At 38.1% G+C, this 24437-nt stretch overlaps 1 protein-coding gene across 1 annotated transcript; it reads right to left on the bottom strand.

Moving 5' to 3' along the window:
* Positions 1–864: 864 nt before the first annotated feature.
* On the bottom strand, positions 865–23746 carry LYPLAL1 (lysophospholipase-like 1; the record flags this gene model as incomplete). Its single annotated transcript, XM_010160123.1, has 4 exons — positions 865–1104; positions 1724–1839; positions 13108–13277; positions 23613–23746. Coding segments are annotated over 4 exons (660 nt in total), but the record flags the coding sequence as incomplete, so codon positions are not given.
* Between the last annotated feature and the right edge of the window lie 691 nt (positions 23747–24437).

Below are 24437 nucleotides of genomic sequence, written 5' to 3'. Positions count from 1 at the left end.
TCATTATTTACAACTCTCAAATATTCACAGAGGAGTCAAGTATCCTCATCTTTTAATTTAAAATGGGATCTTGCAGGCCAAAATAAAACCATTGGCAAAAATAAGTTTCTACAGGAACAGTGCCCAAAGAATGATTTCTTCAAAAACAGGACAGATCTTAACAATCATGATGGCATTTTTTTTAAAACCTACACTGTAAGCCACACAGGGCTCAAGCAAGCCATGTAAAGCTAGATCTCTAAGCAGAAAACCAATGAGAGCCTGTGGTATAGCTCGACACATCTACTTATGACTTTTAAACAAATATACACCACAAACCTCAGTTATTTTTTTGAGGTGACATTCATTCCCACATGCTGAGAATCCAACTGAAGCCAACACAGTCCCTCTCAGTGAACTAACTTGAATGTATGAACATATTTCTACAAGTAAAATTCCATTATTTTAACAATTGGCCTTTTCCTGCTGTAATCCTATTAGAAAGACAACCACACCACTGTGTATTTTCCACCTTAGAACACACACACAAACACACACAGAAAACCCCCCACGTATCTGGGAAATTCAGAACAATGATTCCTGGGCACTGGTTTCATTATTTAGGAATGGTTTTAATATCAGTCCCCATAGACTGATGTGGATATGTATTTAAAAACTGGGCAAGGAAACAGGAAAAGAAACCTGTATGATAAAAAGAATGTTAATAGTCAGCACCATCATTTCACCACTCAAGTGAACTTTGTGGAATAGAACTGAGTCTACCTGAAGCTGTGCTTATATAACACGCAAGGGACACCCATATACGTGCCACGCATGGTCTTAAACCTACAAAAATCAGAACATATAGAAAAGTTGCATCTTCTTTTATTCGCTTGTCTTGGTTGCTTCAACAGGTAATTTCTTTACAATCCAGGTTTTTAATTTTTCTATTTCAGTTTTGTTTAACTCATGATTAAGGTTTGGAAAAGTATGAAGTGTTGTTGATACTCCCAGTGACTTTAACATCTTGTTGGTTTCTTCACCCCATGAGTAGAGAACTAGTTCATCAGCAGTTCCATGACACTGAAATAATTCTGGAAGAACCCTTTCATTTCTTTCCAAAGCCTAGATGGAGACGAAACACCGTCAGACATACCACTAAACATCTTAAAAGAATAGTTTACAATTACATGGTAACAATTTACATAGCATTTCATTTATTAACCTGCCTTTAAGTGGTCATACGGTACTATCTCTACAAAAGCAAACAAGGAAGTATTGGTAGAAGCCTGCATTTCAAATTCCAATGTGCTAACTCATGACAAATGACAGGGTTTATTTTAAGGTCTATATCCCTCTCCAAATAAGAGAAATAGAAAAAATTCATGACAGCAGATGGAGCCCATGAGTATTACAATTCATCACAAATTTTCGAAGAATAGTTACACTTGCATGGACTCTCTAACAACTACAGACAACTTGCAAAGCATTTAATTTGCTTCTACAGTGACTTACTTGGAATAAAATAATTGTACCGTTTGTGCAAAAAAGCAACAAAACATCATGTAAGGACAGCTTTAAAGCCTCACTTCCCTAGTATTCTGCTTATCTATTTTCAGGAAATGTCTAAACTTAGAAGATTAATCAATTGCCTTAGATGAACAAACAAGCCATACTCAATTTTAGTTTTCATGTTTTTCTTCTAGCTAAGCAGTTTTTTCTGTAAAGTCTAGCACTCACTCACCTGGTAAACAGCAGATTCTTTATTGAGAAAACTAGACAAAGCAAAGACACCTGCCAGATCCTGATGAAATCTGTATGCTAAATGCATTGCCATTCCACCTCCCATCGAAAAGCCTCCTAGAATGAAACAAAAGAAACAAAGATTGGATTTTGCTCTAAGTCTTTGTAACTCAGCATTATTTTTCTCTTCAGACTTGTTTCTTTTATACACAATGCAATCAAAAACCACCCAGAGTAACATAAAAATTGCAATGATCTCAAATCAAAGCATGATTCAATTAAGAATTTGGATAGGTAAAGTACTCCTGAAGATTCACTACAGAGAGAAAATAAAAACATCATCCAAAACGCCATCACTTTAGAAGCCATTCATGTATGTTCCCTACCAGGTAGTTGAACACTGTGGTCATGTATTCTCCAACGTTAACAAAGCAAAACTCTATGAATAGATAATTCTCACTGCTTTTTAATTCAACTTATTTTTCTCCTAGGCTAGTGGCATTCACACGTGAAAGATCTGCATCACTACTGTACATAAGCAATGAACATTCACCACATCAGACCAGTACACAGAGGTTGAGTTTTTTTTCTGTTGTTATAACTTAGGGTAGCAAATAGGGGAAAATTGCAATGCACCCTATCTGAGCCCTAACAGATCTCTGAATTAATGGCTTTCTGTGTTCCATACATCTCTTTGGTGCACTCATTCCTTACAGAAGACAATTCCTCAGGGATGATTTTTACATGACAAATGCTTATTCATTAGGAAAGAAATCCGACTACCGCATTACTTCACAAGGACACAGTACATAGGCTACTCTATTGACTGTATCCAGATAATGACTGGGGTGAGGAATGACTGGCTGCTGAAATCTCTTCTAGCACAGAGATGGCAACCAGCAGAAAGGTTATGACTGCAGCTCTACTTAGAGCTGCATTAGGATCCAGGGCACTGGTGATACAATTGGTTTGTGCCAGGTAGTTAATTAACTGGTGTTTATCTCCAAAAATCTAAGCTCAGACATTTTCACACAAGAAACATAAAATTAGAGATTGAAGAAGAAATGCAAGAATAGTAGACAAAATACCAAACCATTTCAGCTTGTCATCTTTTTGAAGCCATTAAAATGCGACTCCAAAATGGGAACTGCTCTTCTCCAAGGGCTACACGACTTCTGTGCTATGCAGAAATTTGACATGGGGGCTAAACAAAACCCAGCCAGGAATCAGTGTCCTGCAGCACTGACAAAGCCCAGAGACATCCTGCAACTCTGGTACTTCACTGGACCCTGGAACTGCACAGGAAGTCTCCGATGCATGCCAGCTCAGGGGCAGAAAATGCTGCACTTTGTAAATATTAGTTGGGTCACGGTGAGACTGTTCCTAATGGGAAATCCAGCGTGTTTATCTGCAAGTCCCAGCAGGTCTAAGGCCCTTCTAGCTCACGCTCCATCTCATGTTATGGCTGGAAGATGTGGCTGGATTTGCATAGGAAGCTTTCCTGAAAACACTAGACTAATCCAGACATGAAGTGTTTTCTTTCTCCTACACAATATTATTTTTTAATTTCTGATGAATTTCTGACCAGAATTTCTACTGAATTTCTGATTCTTCTTCCTACTCATTGTCACCCTGTAGTCTGAAAGGCCGATTATGGCCAAAAAGCGGTATCTGCAGGTTCCTGGCTTACAGAACTTGGATCAAAGGGAAAAAGCGCAAGACCACACAACATGTAAGACTGGAGTCTTGCTTTCCTTTTTCAAACACATTCCTTAATTTAATTAGGAGAGCTGTATCCTCAAACTAGGAGACATACCTGGGATCCCCTAGCTATGCAACCAGAGGGCTTATAATATCCTGATGTTTATCTTTGGTAAATAAAGCCAGGACCTGCTATTTACCCTACGAATCAATCTTTAACCAGTTCAAAGTGAAATGTAGCACGTCTTAAGTGCCCAGTGGCAGTTCAGAAGGAAAGGTAGTTGAGAAAAAGTAGGACTGGATGTGTGTAAAAAAGTTCAGAGCACACCTTAAAAACTTCACACAACCTGCATCACCTGAAATTTTAAATAAACTTGTATTCACAAAAATAAAAATATTGAAAATGTTACTGTAAGAATCTCATCTGTATTTCGTACCAGACATGTTCTCGTCCCATGTAATAGTATTCTACAATGGATGAAAACCAAAAATATATTGCACAAGTGTTACAGTAATCCCAAAAATTCAACACCATTGACCCCGCATTCACAGAGAGAAGAAATTCAGCCTTCTGAGAAAATATGTAAAATATAACAGCTACGCAAAGTTATTATATAAACAACAACAACTTATGCTGAAGTCTCCTTTGTTCGCTTCTGTGGAATATGATCATTTACTACTTCATTTCCTTTTGATCATTCTAAATGATGCTGTCATCTCCAAACCCAAAAGGTAGCACTTAGAGCGTAAGAGATCATTTTGCATTTGCTTAAAAATAAATACAGATATACTTTGTCCACATATAAAACAAAGCCCATTTTAAGTATTTCAGAATACAGGATAAAAAGCTGCATTGAAAACTCATTACTAGTTTGTAAATGATTTAATCTAAAATTTTGTACCCAGTTAGTCACAATCTGGCAACACTATCTGCAATTACTCACCAGCAGTCTTTGACAATGCAGTCACCTTCTGTTTAGAAGAATATTAGGTAATGGTTCTTTTATGTGGCTCATACTACTATGAGAAAATACAATACAAAGGACTAGTTCTTTGAATTTGGTTTTCCAGGGGAAAACCTGAAGTTTATCACTTGACACCACAACAATAACAGTAAATTCTAAACAGTAAATGCTTCACAAACAACAGTTTGAGTAAGAAACTGTGGTTGGAGACACATTTTTTCTATTACAAGAAGCATTTCAGTATAAGCATAAATTTGACATAACACTAACTGACGTGCTCAGTCAAGAACTTTTATAACAATTCAAATTTCAGATTAAGGAAAAATAAGAGGCAGGTACGTATATTACACAGATGTATGAAGTTGCAGTCAGAATGTAAGCAAAACACAGAAGTATGCTTATGTACACCAATGGTCTCAGTGTAAAGAATACATAAACCTCACAGCACTGCTAAGCAGATTGTGTCGTGAGTGTTAATCAAGATAAAAATGACACAGCAACATTTCAACCTTAGCTGGGTAGAATGCAGCAAGCTCTTCACTTGACACCAATCTATTTCCAAGAAGTGGAACGCGTTTGCACGGAAGTCCAGAATTTTCCAGTAGGTTTCACATAACAAGTATGTTCATCTACATATCTATTTTTAAAGAGATCTGTGATTAATGCTTCAAAACAGTTAAAAGGTGTTGGCTCTACAATGCTCAGGATACTAGTTCAGGAAAACATCTAGCTATTCACATTAACTTCCCTGCCTATAAAACAGGTTTATGCACAGGCTAAAAGGTAAGCACATACAAACCAGACTCAATTAAGAAAAGCACTTTCAGTTGCAAAGAAACTTCACTCAAGTATGCATTTACGACCTCAAATCTGCTTTTGTGTAGTGCTGGTTTCTAGGCAAGGGCACTTTGCAGTGAGAAGAGAGCTCCTTGTGACTTGCTTTGCTAGTTCAGGAAGATCTGCTGAAATCACAGGATTGTCACACTTCAAAAATTAAAGAATTTGAATCAGAAGGAAACTCCCATGCATTACTTTACTAAAAAAAAAACAAAAAATATTATTTGCTGGAATATCATCTGTAACTACGTTAAGATAACCCCAGACACACAATGATGCAACACGGTGAACGAAGACTGAATTTCTCATATCTCATTTATTCCTGCTTGAATAAAACAGAAACCCTCATCACAGCTGCCATTCTTCAGTGATAAAATCTTCTTTATAGAGCTTGTAAATGGCATTAGGAGCTTTTTAAACATCAAAGTGTGTGTTTAAAACCTTCTGCTCACTTCTGCTAAAGACCTTGATTAATATGAACTTGCTCCTCATTTGTACCCGTCTGAAACGATAATCCGGTCCATGATGACACTTCAACACTATTCCAAGTTCAGGAAACCAAGTATTTACCTACTGTCAAATTGGAGCTTTATTAATTTCGTTGTATTTGGTCTAACAATGTTTGGGTTTGTATCTAAGAAAATGACAAACTTTATTATCTAGCACAGAGGTTTCTTTAGTGTGTCCTATACACTGCAGAGAATGCTAAAAACTCTGCCGCCTGCTCTTTAGGTTTTCATTCGTCTTCACAGAAAAAAGCACATCTCTAACAAACAGGGGTTACACATTGCCGATTCCTTCCTGAGTCAGGTAATTGTGACTGTAAAATACCTCAGTCGATTTGTTACAGATAATGATTATGGACTTAGGAAACAACAAACTGGATCACTATTTCAGCCTTCCCAGTACAATTTTAAAAAGCCAAAGCAGTTTTCCACCCTAGAAATCACAGCCATAAAAATCACAACAAATGTTAGATCTCCATCACATTTAGTGCATGAATTCTGCTACTGGCATTAAGATCTGTTCCTCGCAGACACAGGGCTTGAGCTCTTCTCGCATGAGTCTGCGTGGCAGAGGTAGAAACTGCTTCATTACGGCACAGAACCAAAAGCAGAAGAGGAGAAGCTAAACCTCAGACTTTGATTTCAGATTTTGGTGCAGGGGTGGGTTTTGGGGTATTCATTTTAAGCAAAATTTCTCTGCTACTTTCCCTCTAGTAGTTGTTCTTCATCTTCCCTTTATTTCTTCAGATTTGTCAGTACAGCTTTGGTAACGCAGTGGCAAGAGATAAATGCTACGGCGCACACTGCCTGTGCCAGCACAGTGCACGGAGAGACCAACACCCTTCTGTTGTATAAGGCTACCCCAGCAGAGTCAGAAATTGTCTTTGCCCATTCTGTTATCATCCCAATACACTACATATTCTTGCCTGACTTTCTTTTCATTCCCCTAGCATTTTTCATTCTGATTTTCTCCTTTCTTTAGAGATTTTAACCTAGAGTTACTTTAATCAGTTTGTTATCAGGAATTTTTTCCCTAAAGCTGCATTTCAGTTTGCTTTCTGCTCTCCCTGGGGACTTTCTGTGATTTACCTTCTATTAATGGTAACAGCAAAACCTTGTTCTACACAACATCTGTAAAGAAGCTGACTTTCTGTTTTGACCTTCCTTTTTCATCCATGAATGGAAGTATTATATACAGTTCACAGTGTTCATATACGAATATCAGCGAAGAGTACAAATGCCAGTGGAACAGCAAATTCCCTGCTCCACAGAACCCCCTGAACACTGCTCCTGTGTTAAGTGCTCAAACATGTACTTTGTCTCAAGTGAATTTCCCCACAGCAGCAGTTTTCTCCTTTTAACCTATTCATGAAACTTCACTAAACACTAACCTTGCACAGCAGCAAAACTGCAATGAATGGTTTCAACCCTTGACAGCCTTTTTATTCTGTCTGTTACTCAGAAACTGAGTCTGTACCAGAACAAAGGCAACTTCCCTTGACTAGCTCAGCTACTTCCCCTTGTGAGGAATATGAATCCATTTGCTATCCAACTTTCTCACCAGCCAGAACACATTTTGAAATGCATACTTAAGTGGTACGAGTTTTACTGCTTGCTTGTAAAATCAATTATACAATAGTTGCTAATGTATCAACCCTCAGTAAAACCGGAGCCAGTTGTGGTTTTATTTTCAACTGATAGGAGTGATAGAGGGGAAACATGAATTTTTAGCACTAGAAGAAAAATAAAATGCATGGAAAGTCCCAAATCAATTTTTACTAAGATGTTACTTTACCCAATCCGTGGCTTGCTTTATTTACCTAGTGTGTCTTGGTTGTTTCCAAGGATGACAGCACACCCCTACTGCAACACTCACCTGTCCTTTTTACAGTCAGCATAACATGGAAAAAGGAAGAGAATTACCTATTCTTTATGCTTATGGAATTTATGATTTCAAACTGAATCCACAGAAGAGAAACTAGAAAATAGGCTCTCTAGCAAAGAATAGTGAAGCACAGGAACAGGTTAGCTTGGAAAGCTGTGAACCTTCCATTAAAGGAGATCTTTCAGAACAAATCAGAAAAGCAGTGATAAGAATTTGCCTAAATGGAGGTGAACCTGCACTGACATATGAAGATGGATTAGCAAACATTGTTGACCCTCGCTCTTCTATGATTCTGTAGGCATGACTGTGAAGAAAGTCCAGGTTAATGTGCACCCTGTGGCATGTCTACACATGACTCGCAAGCACTCTAAAAGCCCAACCATCCATTTAATTTTGCACTGAATCCAGGCATTTATTGAAGATGAGTAAGCATAAGTTTTCAACAGTTTCTACTAAGGCTGAAAAGATCAGAATTTGATTCACTTTATTTTCTTCCCAAAGCCATTACCTGATGATAATATGTGATGACAATATCATCACTGAATTATTTTTGGGTTTACTGCTATGAGCCTTATTTACTCCTAATCTTCACTCCTAATCATTTGCTAAGCCTGTCATTCACCATGCAGGGTGAAACTGAGAATATGCCACCTTTCCAAGGCCCTCAATTCCAGATCTAGACTCTGTCGAGAGCTGTGAAATAAAGCGATAAGTGGTGGATCCTACTCTCTGGTTAAAATTATTAGCATTAGCATCCTACTGAATGACTGATGAACAGAAACATGCATTTGTTAGTAACTCTCATGTGTGCATCAGTAAGTAAAAAGAGTAGTAGAGGTCCAAAAGAAAAATTAACAGCCAATTCAGGTGCAAACAGAGGAGGAGCAAACATCTTCCCTGAAGTACAGACTCAATGCAAATTTATACTGATGCACAGAAAATTAATCACGTTTGCTGGTTTTATGGGGGAGATGGACTAACAGTTCTGCTTTGAGCACAGCACCACATAGGCATAATTTAGATAAAGGACACAGACATGTAATGTGTGGTGCAGGATGAGAAATGTCATTTGAACTGCAGTAACAAATGGCAACATAAACCTATGAATTTACTCTGTGAGGTCAAGATAGTAAGTGTCTCTAAATGAAAGGCAACATTGTCCTTATAAAGACAGAAGATACAAGACAGGATGAATGACAACAAAACGCTTAGAAGCCAAAGACATAAACCACCAAGATTGTTGGTGAAGTAATTTGTCCAACATTTTAATGATTTATTGTTGATTTTTTTTTTATCTACTCATATTTACAGAATCCTCTTTCTCTGGGATGTCAAAGCCAAGACAGTCCTCCTCATCCCATTCTCACACACACTGAGAGTGAGATGGAAATGCTAATATTTACAAGAAGCACAGAGCTTTCATGTTATTTCCACCATGGTTCAGTAGCTATGTAAGAAGTCTAGCAATAAACAAAAGTGGTTGTGTGTCTTGTGTTACAGTACAAGGGGTCAGGAATCATGCATGTGTTTTTTGGCATACAGTCAAATCTACAGGACTGTTATGGAAAGTTTATTTTCACTGGCTGCTTACACAAGTGACTACAGGTGGCAGAGACCAACACGCTTGGATCAGCATTTCTGCACTAAACAAAAAGTGACCTGTAATAGTAGGAAAGTAGTCCTAAACTAAGAACAAACAAGAAAAGAACAAAAAAAGCCCCTTTCACTGATGTGTAGTTGACTAAAGTGAGCACTACTGGAATGCTCCAAATCTGAAGTGGCCATTTCTTTCATGAACTTCTAACATTCTTGAACAAGATAGGTGGAAATTGTCAAAGATTTCAACAAAGTGGAGGTATTTGATAGCTTACTATCACTATGGAAGCAGTTAAATAGAAAACCAAAACCAGACACAAGAAAACAAAACAAACCAGAACCACCACCACCTGAAAAACCCAACTCAGCTTTAAATAGAAAAAAAAATTATTGTCCCACATTTCAAAACTGTGGTTATTTGCTTGGTTAGCTAATTTAGGAATTCAGCCATAAAGAAGGAATACATGCAGTTTTTAAGATGGGGTATTACCAAAGCTCCAAGTGTCAGAATTTGACTAATTTTATCATGTCTTATCTCCAAAGTCAATATAAAACTACCTTCAGGACTATTTGCAAGAAGTGTTTAGCCAGGAAAACCAGCAAGAGTAACTCCACAGGAATGTTTGGCTAAACAGTGACTTTGACTATCACATTCTGGGGATGATATAATTATTTTTGAGTAATTATATATTGCAGTCAGTCTCCATTCCTTCCTCCTTCAAAGTCAGGGGAAATAAACCTTAATGAACCAGAAGTCAACTTCCTTCAAATGACTTCTGTAGGAAAGCAACTCATGAAACTGTCAGGAAATAGGAATGGGCAGATGAGCTGTGCACTACCATGTGCTGGTTGTTACCCTAAATTGATATGGAGGTTTTAATAATAATTTATTTACCTCCAGTGAATTAAGTAATTTAATTCTTTAGCAGCAGATTCACAGAGCAGCTGTTACAAACAAGGCAGCACCAACATTTCTCTTGATATAGAAAAAGAGGAGTGGCATTGCACAGTCTGGACTCTATCCACAGTTTCAGAGTTCTGCCCCACATGCAGCCACTTGCGGATTTCAGAGCTAACTGTGCTACTGAAACAAACAGCACAGGCTATAATTTCTTTCAGAACAAATGATCTTACTGTGCCCACAATCTTGAGCCTTGTGGAAAGTCTGAATGGCTCCAGGAGAATCATCCCCCAGAAAACCAGGTGTTTGGCTTCTCATTTTCCACTGCTTGAGAACCTGCCCCTGCTTCCCCTCTCCTCCCACTCGCTCTCCTGTGCACAGTGCTCCCTCAGATCTTGCCTTCTTATCCCACACCTCTGTCAGCAGCCACCCACCTTCCTGCTTGCCCAACACCTCGCTTGCCCTCATCTAACAATATCTGACACTCATCCTCAGCCTGTAATTTCTAGTCCACTATTCCATATAAAACCATAACCTTCAATCTTGTTACCCTCCTCATACTCATTCTGTTTTCTTTCCACTCATTAGAACTCCCACTCATTACAAAACAGACAGTCCCACAACCCAGTACTCCTTAACCCTTTAACCATCTTGTTCCCTGTAGCCGGCTCCCCCTTCATGCAACTCTCTGCTCTCTTGGCTTCCGTGACCTACCTGAAAAGGCCCTCAGTGCTCTTCACAAACTCCTGAGTCTTACAGTCTCTCCTCTCAACTACTTTGTTTTGATTTTCCATAATAAGATATGTGTCAGTATTCCAATTACAGATCTCCAACATGGTACGACGTCACTTAACACACTGGGGAATACTCATAGCAACACTTCACTGTGGTTTTCTCAGCTCTAGTCATCTTTCCCTTCACCTCAAGAAGGCTGCCCTCCTCCAACCACAAACCCACTCCCTGCTCCCCACTCGTTACCTCAAACCTCCTCTTCTGGTACCAGATGGACGTTCCTGACTTTTTCACAGAGAAATCTAAGAAGGTCTGGCACGATTTAGTTTGACATTCTAAGCAAGCGACCGTATCTTTCATTAATCTCCTGCACACCAATCTTTTCCCTAACTCAGAAAAAATTCAGGCCACCCTTTTCTACTTTTACAGTGGAGGCTACCATTTGGTGCAGACTTACTGACTGTATCTTCATAACCAAACCCTGGCCTCATATTCTCTTTTAATCAAAAACATTATGAAACTGCCAGGTGCCTTTACAGAATTTATTTCCTGTAAGAGACAATGCCAGAAGATGGGCAATAATTTGCACCAAGTCCCATCTAAAACAACTACAAAGGCTGACTCCGACTAATACCAGACCCAACCTTTATGCACAGAAACCTTACAGGATCTATAAACCTCATTCTCCAGAGCATCACACACTGGTTGATCATCAAAACTAGTGCAGAGAAGGCACAAAGTCCTCATGGAAGAACACTTAAATCTCGTGTTGCTGCAAGTGACACAATTTTCCACCAGTAAATTTCTTATGGTAACATAAGCCATTCAGTACGGGAACATGGGTTCCCTTCTGGACTTTGGATGGACCTAATATTCAGGGCTGCCTTATTTTGTTTGTTACATGTATATTAGATTTAACTTTGGAGAATCTAAGCATGTAGACTCTGTCACAGAGGCAAAGAAACAGTGCCTTACACTAGAAGCCTGAAATCAAAGCTCTCAGAGTGAGAAAGTAAGTATAATTATTTCTGATTTACAGATGAGGAATGCAAATACATAGAGATGGGGACTTCCAAAGAATTTATGGGCTGAAACAATTGGTGCACACCGACTTCCTTACTCTGCTTATGACTTTAAAAAAAAACAAAAAACTTTCGCACCCCGTAGTCTCACTAGTTCTAATTGTGAAGGCTAAAGAGAAAGGAGAAAAGCCTAGTAGCAAGTTAGATCTGTACACAGAACATCTCCCAGCTCGCCCTGCAGAAAAGCACCTGCACTTCTTCAGTTGTTCCCAAGCCAGCAGGTATAAGACAGGAAAGGCAGATCAAAGAGATGGTGCTGACAGCCATCCAAAACAATGAATTCTGCAGCCAGGGCAATGAGCCAGAGAGGGAAAGTAAACAGAGGCCTTCAAAGAGCAACATGGGGCTGGACCAAGAAAACAGGCAGGCTGAATGGCAGTGGCTCCACCACGCAGGAGTTTGGTGGCATGACTCAGTCGACCATAAATTTGTAAGTTCCCACATTACGAGTTTTTTCTTCCCCAACCTGAAACAGTTTGTGGTCGAGGGATGGGACAGGGAGCCAAGGACTCGTGAATTTTCATTGCCTCTCAGAGGCTACTCCACTGCCCTCAATTCCTGTGCCTCAACATCCCACAATCTGTTTCACAGAAGTACTGTGAACATTACTGGAAATTTATGGAAATTAAGAGGGACAGAAACATAGACACATATGAACTATGACAGCCAATAACTCATTTGATATCAAGTGTTAATCTTTAGTGACGGGTAACATGCAAATTTTTTCCCCATGAATTAAGCTAACCCACAATTATTAAAGCAGCAGGGAAAAGTTCATGATTATTTATATGCTACATCTCCACTTTCCAGAATCAAGTCATTTTGAGAAAGTATGCTTTTCCATCCTTGCAAATGGCTAAAAGGAAATTGTAAAAATATGTACTTTTTAAAGTAATTCAGTGCCCACTCTGTATTTTAAATAATGATTACAAATAACTATTTACAATAAAAACAGTTTTGAGTTACATTTTTGAGAACACTGCCTACAGTTAGCCACATTCCCTACCTGATACAGGTTTAAATAACGATTCTATATTCTTGAGGACTGGCTGCCAAAGAGGCTGATCAGTAGTTGCAAGGCATGTTCATGAGCTTTCAGGATGGAGTAAATTCAATGTAGATTACCTCTTAACAATAAAAACCCATTAAAAAAAAACCCATTAAAGTAAGTCTCTCTTACCTATTAGTATCCTATTCTTTGCAATGCCGTTCTTAACCTCATCGTTGATCACGTCTGTAAGCCCCCGGCACATGAAATCAATGCTTTCAATGTGTTCTGGGCAGTCATTAGAGATCTTGTACCTGTCAAACCACACAGTGGAAGAGGCTCCTTTCATAGGTGTATAAGGCCTGCAGTGGTGGAAGGAAAGAAAACCAATGATTAACCAAGCATAAGATCAAAAGCCTTCATCATACCTGATAAATAAAAGAGAAAGAACCTCTTCTGGGTCTAACTCAATTTGCATCCGGTCACACTGCATTTCCTTGCATCCAAAGCATGGTCCTTTGAGAACAAAGGCAGCATTTGGAAGCTATGTAAAAACACAAGTTTCAATCTGTTCAACATCAAGGTTGATCAGGTCAGGTAAACATTTTCAATCTTGACCCTGTCGTGAGGTTCTTAATCCTAAACAAAGTTAGGGTTGAAACCCACCTCAGAATAGGACAAACTGAAGGAACCGCTAAACAAGACAGCTTTGCAAAAGCTAACTTTATGGGATTCTGTTGTCTTGTCAAAACTATCAGGAGATAGGTATTATGAACCTCTAGGTATTTACAAAAAATTCTTCCATCTGTCAGTTTTTCTTTGTCTTAAATAAATACAGCCATCCTCACCTTAACGGGGCAGGTATCTCTAAAATAACTGAAAGAAGGGGCATGTGCTTAGTGGACTGGTGCAGACACAAATCAAGAGAAATGACACTCCCCGCTTGTCATAATACAGTGTTGGCAGACTAGTATTTTGAGTGCTTTAACCTGCTGCTCAAACCTCAGATAACCAAGGAAACTACACTTCAAAGCAGCTTTGTTTTCAAATAAAGAAGATGAGCAGAGCCCTGAAATCCCAAGGTGATCCAATTGCCTTGCAATGGCTGTACAATTTAATATCAAACATACTGCTGTGACTTCGACGCTTCATCTCAAAACCACACCCCCTAAAATCCTTATTTACTGTGTTTAATCAGGGGGCACATTTTTAATTTTTACTTAAGCTCAGGTGAGCTCAGATCCGATTACAATCATGGCTTAGGAACAGAAAGCCTTTGATAAATTTGTCTGGGATGGGAACCCACTGAAAACACTATCATTGACTTCTGTGCTCTCCCTGGATTTTTTCAATACTAGGATTAAACAAAACAACAACTAATCTAAAAAGAGAAAGCCACTATTTCAATTATTCTTAATGAAGGAACGAATTCTGCCTTTATAAATGCCAGAGAGGCTTCACATATGTAAATGGCTATTTCTAAACCAGAAATACTGCCACCAGTAGGAGGGCACAAGGGGCTGTATGCTATTTACATTACTCAGTCACACACATCAAAAGTGAAGGAACACAGATTATCTTCTGCCCAGTGCCATGAACATGAAATAAATAAGGTCCATGACTTAAAAGCTGGCAAGCCAAATATAAAGAAAGAGGCTACAAACAGCAACAGACAAGAGTACCTAAAACCCACAACAATCTACTGTTACTCAAAACGGCATACAAGTATGTGGTCAATTTTAGTCGTGTGTGCCTTAAGTAGTTACTCATTTTTTTAACTCAACAATAAAATGAACCATAAATGAACCATATATTTAAGCATCAGAATTAGGAATTACTTTTGTTTTCAAGTTTGCCCATACTTGACTCTTAAAAAAAAAGGTAACTACTAAATTGAAGAAAACTTAGTGGAAATATTTTGTACATCCTATACACTAAAGCTAAATTAAAAAAAAAATATTAAAATGCCTTTTTTTTAACTTCTCTTTAGTATTACCATTGTCTCCATGACTCTTATCAAATGAATTATCAATACCTAAGAAGCAAGATTACAAATCTCTAATTCACCAAAGTTTTTCCTAAGAGGAGACATTCCAGTCAAAAATATCAGTAACGGCAGAACCAATGGGGTTTCTGGAAGTCACTTGAACGATGTGATGTACAACAGACTATACACTTGGGCAAACAGCATTTAATTCATGACGTTAGCTTCTCAAACACTTTTAGATCAACCCTGGTTAAAATGCTTCACTGACAGAATACTTTTTTTCTAGTAAAACCAGAGTACCTTATATTTGTGTGAGAAAAGATGTGCAAGGTTTTGGTATTATTACAGCAGGTAGACCCAGGATTTCCATGGAATGGAGATACATATTTGTATTAAATTACAGAAATATTTTTCCTACAACTGAAAGAATCATACAATTTGTAAGCAGGATAAAATCCATAATAATATTGTAATACTTAATCAGATGTCCAAATTCAGGACTTGTACCTGCTGTCTTTGCAAATTCTTCAGTGAGACTGATGTGTCTTAAGCCCACAAGGAAGACTCCCAGGCAAACAGGCAAGATGCTTTCAGCTGTCTCAAAAACATCCTTGCAACCACTCTTGATTTCTCAGAAATGCATTAAAAATAACCTTTACATAAAGATGAGAAGTAAGATTCTTTTAATGGGTCACCCAACTGGCACATCTGTTTTAGTCATTCACCTTGTTCCTTAAATAAATCCCTTTATTAGCTGGCACACTCCAACTCAGACATTACCACGGTAAACAAATATGTTTGGCATGGAACCATCCAAGAGCTCCAAGAATACAGCACAAATTTTTTTCATATAATTAAACCACAAAAGGAAAAAAAAAAATTAAAAAAATCCCTATGTTACAGTGGCACAAGAGGCTGGACTGAAATACACAAAAGCAAAGAAATAGAGAGTGGCTTGAAAACTCCACCCAGTACGATCAGCATGGTCAGTTAAGGCCAGTGTTAGACCAAACGGTCAGCTTTAAGTTTGGATTTTTTGCTTTCCTAAGTTTAATATTAGTCCCAATGATTTTTTTCCTCTGGGCCTCACTACCTTTGTTCTCTTTTGAGAATGATACTAAAACTAAAGCTCCATGATTCCAAAATGTGTGATGTTGAAACTCAGAATGAAAATATAGAGCCCCCTAAGTTGGTTTTGTTTTGTTGGGCTTGTTTGGGGTTTTTTTTCCCTCTCTGTTGTTTAGTTTTAAAGGGGGGAGTGTGTGTGTTTGTTTTGCTTGCTCTGGAGCACACAAAAGATTCAAAACCAAATAAGAAAACAAGAATCAAGAACCCTCTCTCTGGGTATATCCTACTTCTGAAGTTGTACCCATTTTTAAGAGACATTTGAAACACAATTTCCTACAAACTGAGCCCTTACCATTTAAAAATAAAGAGAAAAGAAGATGTAAAGGACACATGGCTATCATCACAGCATTTAAGAAACTGCAGGCAATCTGAGGAAAAGAATCCTTAAAATGATTCCCAACATCCTCAAATCACTCTAGACCACGTTTTCTGATAACTTTACAGGTCTTACTTTTTAAGGGTGTGCACTGACCTACAATTGTTTTCTCATACGCTTCTTGCATGAGGCTGCAGTTTCAAGATCCTACATTCCTAATATTTGAACGTCTTAAAAGGAAATTATATCCTGTAATATATCTGTAAGTATTTATCATCCTTTCAATCTTATAAACATGTATTCAAAAAGAAGTAATTTTCACTGTTGATTTCACTGCACAGTTTCAAAGTAACACAGATCATTCAAGTTTTCACAAACTGAGGATAGGCAAGCTTCAGCTGTTGTGAGTTATGTACTAATGATGAAAATATAATGAAAGCAAGAAGCAATAACACCATCTTTTCCACTTTCTTGGATCATGGATTATATATTCTAGACCTAATTAATCACATTTAGAATTGTGCTAAATAATTTGAAATTTTCTTCAACTAAGAAACTGGAGAGTGCCTGAATGATGCTATACAAGGTTCAAATTCAGATCTAGAAACATGCCCAATTCTGTCTCCAAAATGATGCTATTAGCACAGTGATTCACATAAAACTACAGGTGGTTTTGTTCGTTATTCAATAAATCACAGTCCCTGTCCAACATTTTACGTTAAAAGGCAAGCCAGCACTACTAGCTGCTTTAAATAAGAAACATAAGAGTAGCAGAGAGCACACTGATAAATAGCAAATATTCTCACTCCAACCTCTTCTCTGGATGCACAATCGTTATCACTGCCTTCATCCTCAGTGCTACGATCGCCCTGCTAATGCAGTCACACAAAAAACAGACCATGGGTCCTGGCTTACAGCTTTCTTGACGTTCCAGACAGAACTTCCTGACATGTCAGACAGAACTGGGAATTTATTGTGAAGTTAGGCTTCAATACTCAAAGAATTAGAAAAAGATAAAAATTTTTGAAATCCTCACTTTTGCTTCCTTCCCAAACGCCCTCCTCTCAGCTAGGAGACACAGAGTTGCATGAGGGATTGTCATGTTATCTTCTGAAAGTCTATGCATCCCTTGGAGAAAGTCTAGAGAGCACACTGCCAGACTGCTTAAGTTATAGATGCAAGTCTTGACTCTCTTAAAGCTGATGGCAGGTTTTTCCAATGAAAGTGAAGTTACTCCTCAGTCCCAAATTCTCTGCAATATCTCACTGCTGACACTAGTACATCCCAACAGAAAATCTGACTCTTAATTCTGCTTTTTAATTCTCACTGTCTGCTTGAGGCAGAAAGTAAATTTTAAAAGAAAAGGGAGGAGGACACAGAGAATCCACCTATTGAAATTGGAAGTATAATTCCAAGCTCTAGTCCAAGGTTTATCTTGCATTAAAACTGCGATTCAACACATCGTAACAATGAAGCCTTGCGGCCTGGTAACACAGTAGAAGATGTGTCAGAAAGTCAAACAGCATAGATTTGGAAATATACTTTAAAAAAAGCAGGCAAGAGTTATCTCCATGAGGAGTAATTTCAGCTGTTCCTCAGAACAGGCTGTGCCTGTTCACTCAACCACACGCAGATGCTTTTGATGGAGTTGTTCTGGATGTATACTGCCTGAAATGAGAGCTAATGGAGCCAGTATGGAATGGCTCTTGAAGAAATACTATGTTGACAGCTTTTGTTACTTGGGACAAATCTTATTTATTCAAGACAATGGAAGCTGCAATAGAAGCCAACACAAAACTCAGCAGGACAAATTCTGAGTTTGTTTTTGTTGGTTTGGTGGATTTTTTTTTTAGTTGGTTGGTCAAGGTTTTTTGTTGTTGGGTTTTGGGTTTTTTTAGGGGTGTGTAAATTGTGGGGATTTGTACTAATCAGAGAAATGGCAACAATATTAAGATTGAGAAGACTGTAAATAACCTTTCCTATATGCTGCCAGTTCCTCAGCACCCAGCTAGCAGTAGCTGCTTTATGAATTCACTGGAAGAAAATGGCAAGAGGCAAACCAGGGTCTAACCTGAATCTGTTCTCCATTACAGGGTTTGAAAGACACTCTGGGACTCAAAGTGGTATCTTTGACAATCTGGTGGCCAACAACAGTGAGGGTGGATGAATGACGCTAGCTGCTCACACAAGCCCCTGAAGAGGCTGCAAAGCAACAGCACAGAATGACACTACTCAGCACCCCACAACTGGAGGGGCCATATGAAAACCACTGTCTCCAATTCTTCGGTACTGGAAAACGGTCGAGAGAAGAAAAACAAAGATGGATGTCTAAGAGCACAATATACTTAAAGGGATTAGAAATGCAAGATTATTGCCATCATGTTCTACTTTGCTTTCCCAAAGCACAATTAAAGTATGTGACAAGTATTTACTGCATTCCACACAGTATTTTGTATATGATGGAAGCATTTCATGTGTGTATATCCATGTTTTCCTCACCTAATGCAAGAGAAATAAAAGGAAAATATGAAGTTTATCCAAGCATGCTTCCACCGTTATTATGCAGAACGTGTTAAATGTCTACTTACAGAAGATGAAGGAATCACCCCATGATACCAACCAAACCCCTTTCCATTTGTCCCTCAAACTTCCACCTCTAGAAAGACTTCTTTGTGTTAAATTTATGAATGAGGTTAAGGCTTACAAAAGTGAAGGATTAATAACATTTGCTTGAGCCAAAAATAGTATGATAAGCACTGTGCGTGCTCCCCTCCACGGCTCTGCCAATCCATCTCAAGTCTGACCTGCAGTACCCCTGCTGCTTTTCCAATCCTAGGCCTCTCGCAAGCGGAGACTGCCAATGCAGCTGAACGGTGCCAAACTGTCTGGTGGTTTTGCAGTATAGCCAGATGGGGACTACGATGAGATGAAACTCATTTCCACCCATGAGCTGAGCAAAGATGTGAACTTAGGTGAAAGGATGGAGCACCAGGCCATACAACGTTGAGCACTCCTTATCAGCCACATGCTTAGAGACAAAGGAAATAAGAATAAATTGGGGGGGGGAAAAAGGCAGAAAACAAACTCTGCATGGAGACTTATTGGCCACAGAAAGGTATGTTGAGTGAATGTCAAAAAGATCTACAAAACAACCCAAGAAGTATTTATAGTTTACTTTCTGACTTGCAAAAGAGGACTGTCAGAATGGAATGCTAGACAACGCAAAGAATCTTTGACCTAGATTTTTTAAGGGAATTATAGAAGGTAAGGTATACTTATTAAAAGAAGTGGAGCCTAAATGGTTTTAGCTTTACCACGTTAGCTCCTGCAATGCCAATTTAAACTATCACTTTCTATTAAAAAAGTTCAATTGGGTGGTATTCAGTTCTGATTTAGAAACTCAATAGAAACCTAATGTTTAAGTCACAGTTGTAGCAGCTGAAACAGTATTTAAAGACGCAGCCATCCTGACCCAAATAAAAAAGGAAAAAGGAAACCCTTTCCTTTAAAACTATTCCTGTAGACGTGGCTTTAGGGATTGCATCAGCTGCTAGGGCTATGTTTTTTTTTTTTTTTAATTTAATATATACATTAGCATTACAAGAGAGAGGAAATACAATTCTGCTGTGTTTAACAAGTTTAATCTATTTTCAGAAGTACTGATCTTGAAAGAAAGCCAGATAAATTTAAAAGGAGAATCTATTAAAACAAGTCCTCTATTCATTTTTAAGTATCCCAGTTGCCTACATGACAAAGAAAAAACTTCTCTAAGAAAAGTCTAAAAATTTTATTTTATAAAGCAAAATTTGCATGCCCCAGTTCAATGCATTTAATTTCCAAGTATTCTAAATTCAGGTGCCACTACCCTCACTGTATCACACCAAGACTTATTCCCTTTTTTAATCTAAGCATGTTTTTTACCATAAGCATTGCACTATCTACATTGTTATTTTTGCTCAGGAAAGAAACAAATATGAGACTCATAGGACATTCCAAAGTGATGGGGGATGAATGTGACAAGATTGCAAACACTTTACCTGTCCAGGAGACATCTGGTGATCATTCTCTACAGACTCTGCACATTATAAAAATGATTGAAGAAATGTAAATATTTTTTTAAAAGTCCAACTCTTCACAGAAAAATATAGAGAACAGCAAAAAACAGTTTTATAAAATTTATCTTAGTAATGTTCTATTGTTTTTACCTGTAAAACTGAAGTAGTATTTGCCAAGATCAATGCTAATGGAGCCACAGAACATGTTTTAGGATTAATCTAGATTATACACTGGGCTGGTTTTCCAAAATATTTTTCAAACATTGACTCTTGATTCAAAACATGTCTGAACCTCTGAGGATGTAGTAAATTAAAAATATGTATGTTTCAGTGTCTGGGATAAAAATCTAAACAAAATGTAAACATAATCGCCACACATCCTCCACAAAGAAAAAACGAAATGTCAATGTTTTGTTGAAACATGTCAATTCCACTGCTTTTCAGAACTCTTATTTAATAGACACGAAGAATGTATAAGGCTAAATCTATAGATCTAGGTATCAGCAGAACCATATCCATCAAAAACCCAAAAAGGTATTCCTGACCTGCAGTTTATCCTGCCAAAGTCTCTAGCACTGCCGTTGTATCATCAAACCTGATTTTACTGGCACAACTACCTTGACGGAGAGCGTTCAGTGTGTATGTGGTAAGTTATGCTGGAGAAGACAGGAGTTTATAGAGTATGAACTACTTCCACATTAACAGTATTTTGCCAGAAGAGAGTATTAGCCAAGCGATCCTCCTATGATCTTGCCTTCAAACTTTTCTTTGATTTCATCATCGGTGTAAAAAACCTGCTGGCAAGCTTTGCACTCTGCTCCTGCAACTGACAATGCAGCGGCTGTTTGTGCCACCCACAGAGACTCTCGCTCACACCAGCGTAGCTTTCCACCAGCTCTGTCTCTGCATAGTCAAAGACCGGATCAGAACCTTCTTCAGAATATCTGCACACCCGTACCTAGAGGTCTCATCATCAAGGATGCTGAATTCCCAGGTGGTGTCAGAAGCATTTGGAATTCTTGTGAACACTAATATACATGCACATAAAATCAGACCATATATTTAAGTTCCTAATGCAGATAGAATTACTTTAATATCTGCCATTCAAGCCTGGATGTTCTAGGCCTTGTTTTAACTTCTTGTGGAAGAAAGGAGAGCAACCCTTACAAACGTTTCAAAAACTGCAGCATGTTTTGGACTAGAATACCACAACAACATTAAATCGCTCTGTAAAGGCTTGTGTTATCCTGGTTTCAAGCAATAACACGTATCTTCACAAACCTCACTTCGGCATTGCTGAAAACAGTGGCAAACATTACCCTACTTCAGGGCATCTGTTTTATTTCACTGTGTCAGCTAATGGTGCTTATCAGCAACAGAGGGCTGCACACTAATATTCCCGAGCGTACTTCATATTGCCAGTCAAAGACAAATAGTGTGGGTATTTTTCATTCTTTGAATATACAACTTTTCAGAGTTTTGCTAAAAACCACTTCTGAATCAACTCATACATGACCTCTATCTGCCCAAGAGAAGAACAAGAGTAACCTCAACTTAAAAAGAAGAGTGGAATTAATTATTTATTCAAATCTTTTTCTTCCCATCTGTTTACCAAAGTAGTGAAATCCAAAGTCTCAAGGTAAAAATTAATTCCACATCAACGCCACCCATTTGAGTCAGGAGATCTTGCTGGTTAATCATTTATACATAGTTTACATCTGCAGTTACCCAAAGAAGCCAAAACAAACGAGAAAAAGGAATGGACTCCAGAAGTACAGTGGGACGGAAGAGTGAAGCACTGGCCTAACAGATGTGGTCTGAGGCACTCTGCCTGCATATAACATGTGAAGAAAGATCATTTCATAAGGAAGCAAAACCTCCTACATTTCCCCAGTACCTGTTGTGCTGATAGGGAAGAGGAGGAGCCTGTCACTACGTGTGATGTGCCAACGGTAACTCCAGCCATCACTTCAGCTTGTCATCAATGAAATAATGTGCATGATATTTACAGAAAATCATATTCACTACCTACTAACCCAAAACACTCTGCTTCAAAGACTTCCACTCACAGGCTTGATTTTTCTGTAACACAGTGAGTACATTCACACTGCAATCTCTCAATTGCTTTTCCTGCCTAAGTAGATCATAAAAATACATAGTCAAGGAAAGGTTGGAGTGGGTTGGCTTTTTTTTTTTCACATATTGGTGAGTGCCAGACAAAATCTGCTATTATACTTGTTTATACCCTCCAAGAAAATTTCTTCTGACTTTCAAACCTCTGTACCTCGAAAGTCTGTGTAGAATGTCACAATTTCCTTTTCCTTTCAGCATTCATCCATGCTTATGCACAAATTCAGAAATAAACTTAAGCCCCATTACCTTTCAAGGAAACTTTTTCCTAACTTAGTCACAGACACCTTAAAAGTGAATTTATATTATGACAAATTATACCTCCCTAAAATATAAGGCCATGTCTTTGGACAGCTAAATATGGAGGTGTTTGGAGGTATGGACTTTTAGTCTTTAGGTTTGACCTCATTAACTTTCAAATTCTCAGGGATAACTATTTTTTATTTCTATTTCCAGTCTATCACTGAACACACAGCATCATTCTATAACGAGTTTTGTGCCTCCAGCAAATGTTGAACGCAATTCTATTTGAAACAGTTGGGTCAGGATCCAAACTAGAAGAAATGTGCAATTTTAATTTCCCAGTCCTTTCTCCAGCAGCTGAAGATCCTTCACGTACTTCTTGCCAAAAACACTGACCACCTTCAGAACTGAAACCTGGCACTAAATACAACTACTTAGTTGTACAACTGAAATATTCAGAATATTTTAGTAGTTAATTTATGGGATATAATACAGGTAGGATTGTGATCAAGAACACAGTTCTATGATGCCATTAAAACACACACTGAAGTATCTTCTTCTGTTTATTACAAAGAAATGGAAAGATACTATGAGAACAATACTTGAATTTGAATTAGAGACTGTGACTTCTGTGAAAATCTGAACCATTTAGTCTTAACCACTTAAATTCAAGATTCCCGGGCAGCAAAGTGCTGCTGAGCTCCAGCTTTGCCAAAAAGCATATACATGAGAAAGAAGAAGGAAGTGTTATGACAGTCTGAAGCAATAGTCACAATCGTATTTTACAGTACTCGAATAGAGTAATTTAATCCTACAATTAAAATATGTTAAACAATACCTGGCAGGAGCCGTTGGGTAAATTACTTTTATATGTTGGAAAGCCATGTCTTGATTCAAGATTTGCTTTATCCATGTTCTTGCTCCTTGGCCAGTATCACCTGTGTCACACAGAAGAGTACAGCAAGAATTATTCTGTGTATTTAGAAGAAAAACTATACAGTGTCAAATATATTTATATCAGGTTGCTGTAATTTCTAAACCACAAAGTTAATCCTCCAAAATACTAGAAAATAACCTTCTAGAATAGCCTCAATCCCCTTTCCAAGGAAGATGGACTCAACGCTTCCTGGAAGAAGTCCCCAGAAGAAGAGGCCCCACAGCGTAATTCTACTAAATACTTTACTCATCCATTAGTTTAAGTACATACTAATCAGGCACAAGGCCTTACCCCTTTTTTAAGGGGTGTTTTTTCACCTTATATCACCTTATTTGCTGGTAACAGTGCTAAAAAAATACTGATGAACATCTTAAAAAAAAAAAAAAAAATAAAATGCCTGTTGCTCCCCTTAGAAAAGATAATTACTTTTAGTACAGAATTTTATTTCAACCCACTTCAAAACCTAGTCAAGAACAATTAAAAAAAAAAATCTTCACATTTAATTATGCTAATACTACACATAAGCTTTAAGGGAAGCATCAGTCAAATACTCCCAATATTTTGTAAAAATCGCTCAAGAGATAAGCGTGGGTTAAAATATCTGGCAGGCTCCTCAAAAACCTTAATCTCACCATTCTGTTTGAAAACTAGTTGAGATTTGACTCAGTGTGCTTTTCTGCTAGTCTTATCAACTCATCCTATAGTCAAAATCGCTGCAGACTGAAG

The sequence above is a fragment of the Eurypyga helias genome, unplaced genomic scaffold (assembly GCF_000690775.1).
Source record: "Eurypyga helias isolate BGI_N326 unplaced genomic scaffold, ASM69077v1 scaffold4311, whole genome shotgun sequence".
NCBI lineage: Eukaryota > Metazoa > Chordata > Aves > Eurypygiformes > Eurypygidae > Eurypyga > Eurypyga helias.
This window is presented reverse-complemented; position numbering and strand designations above follow the sequence as displayed.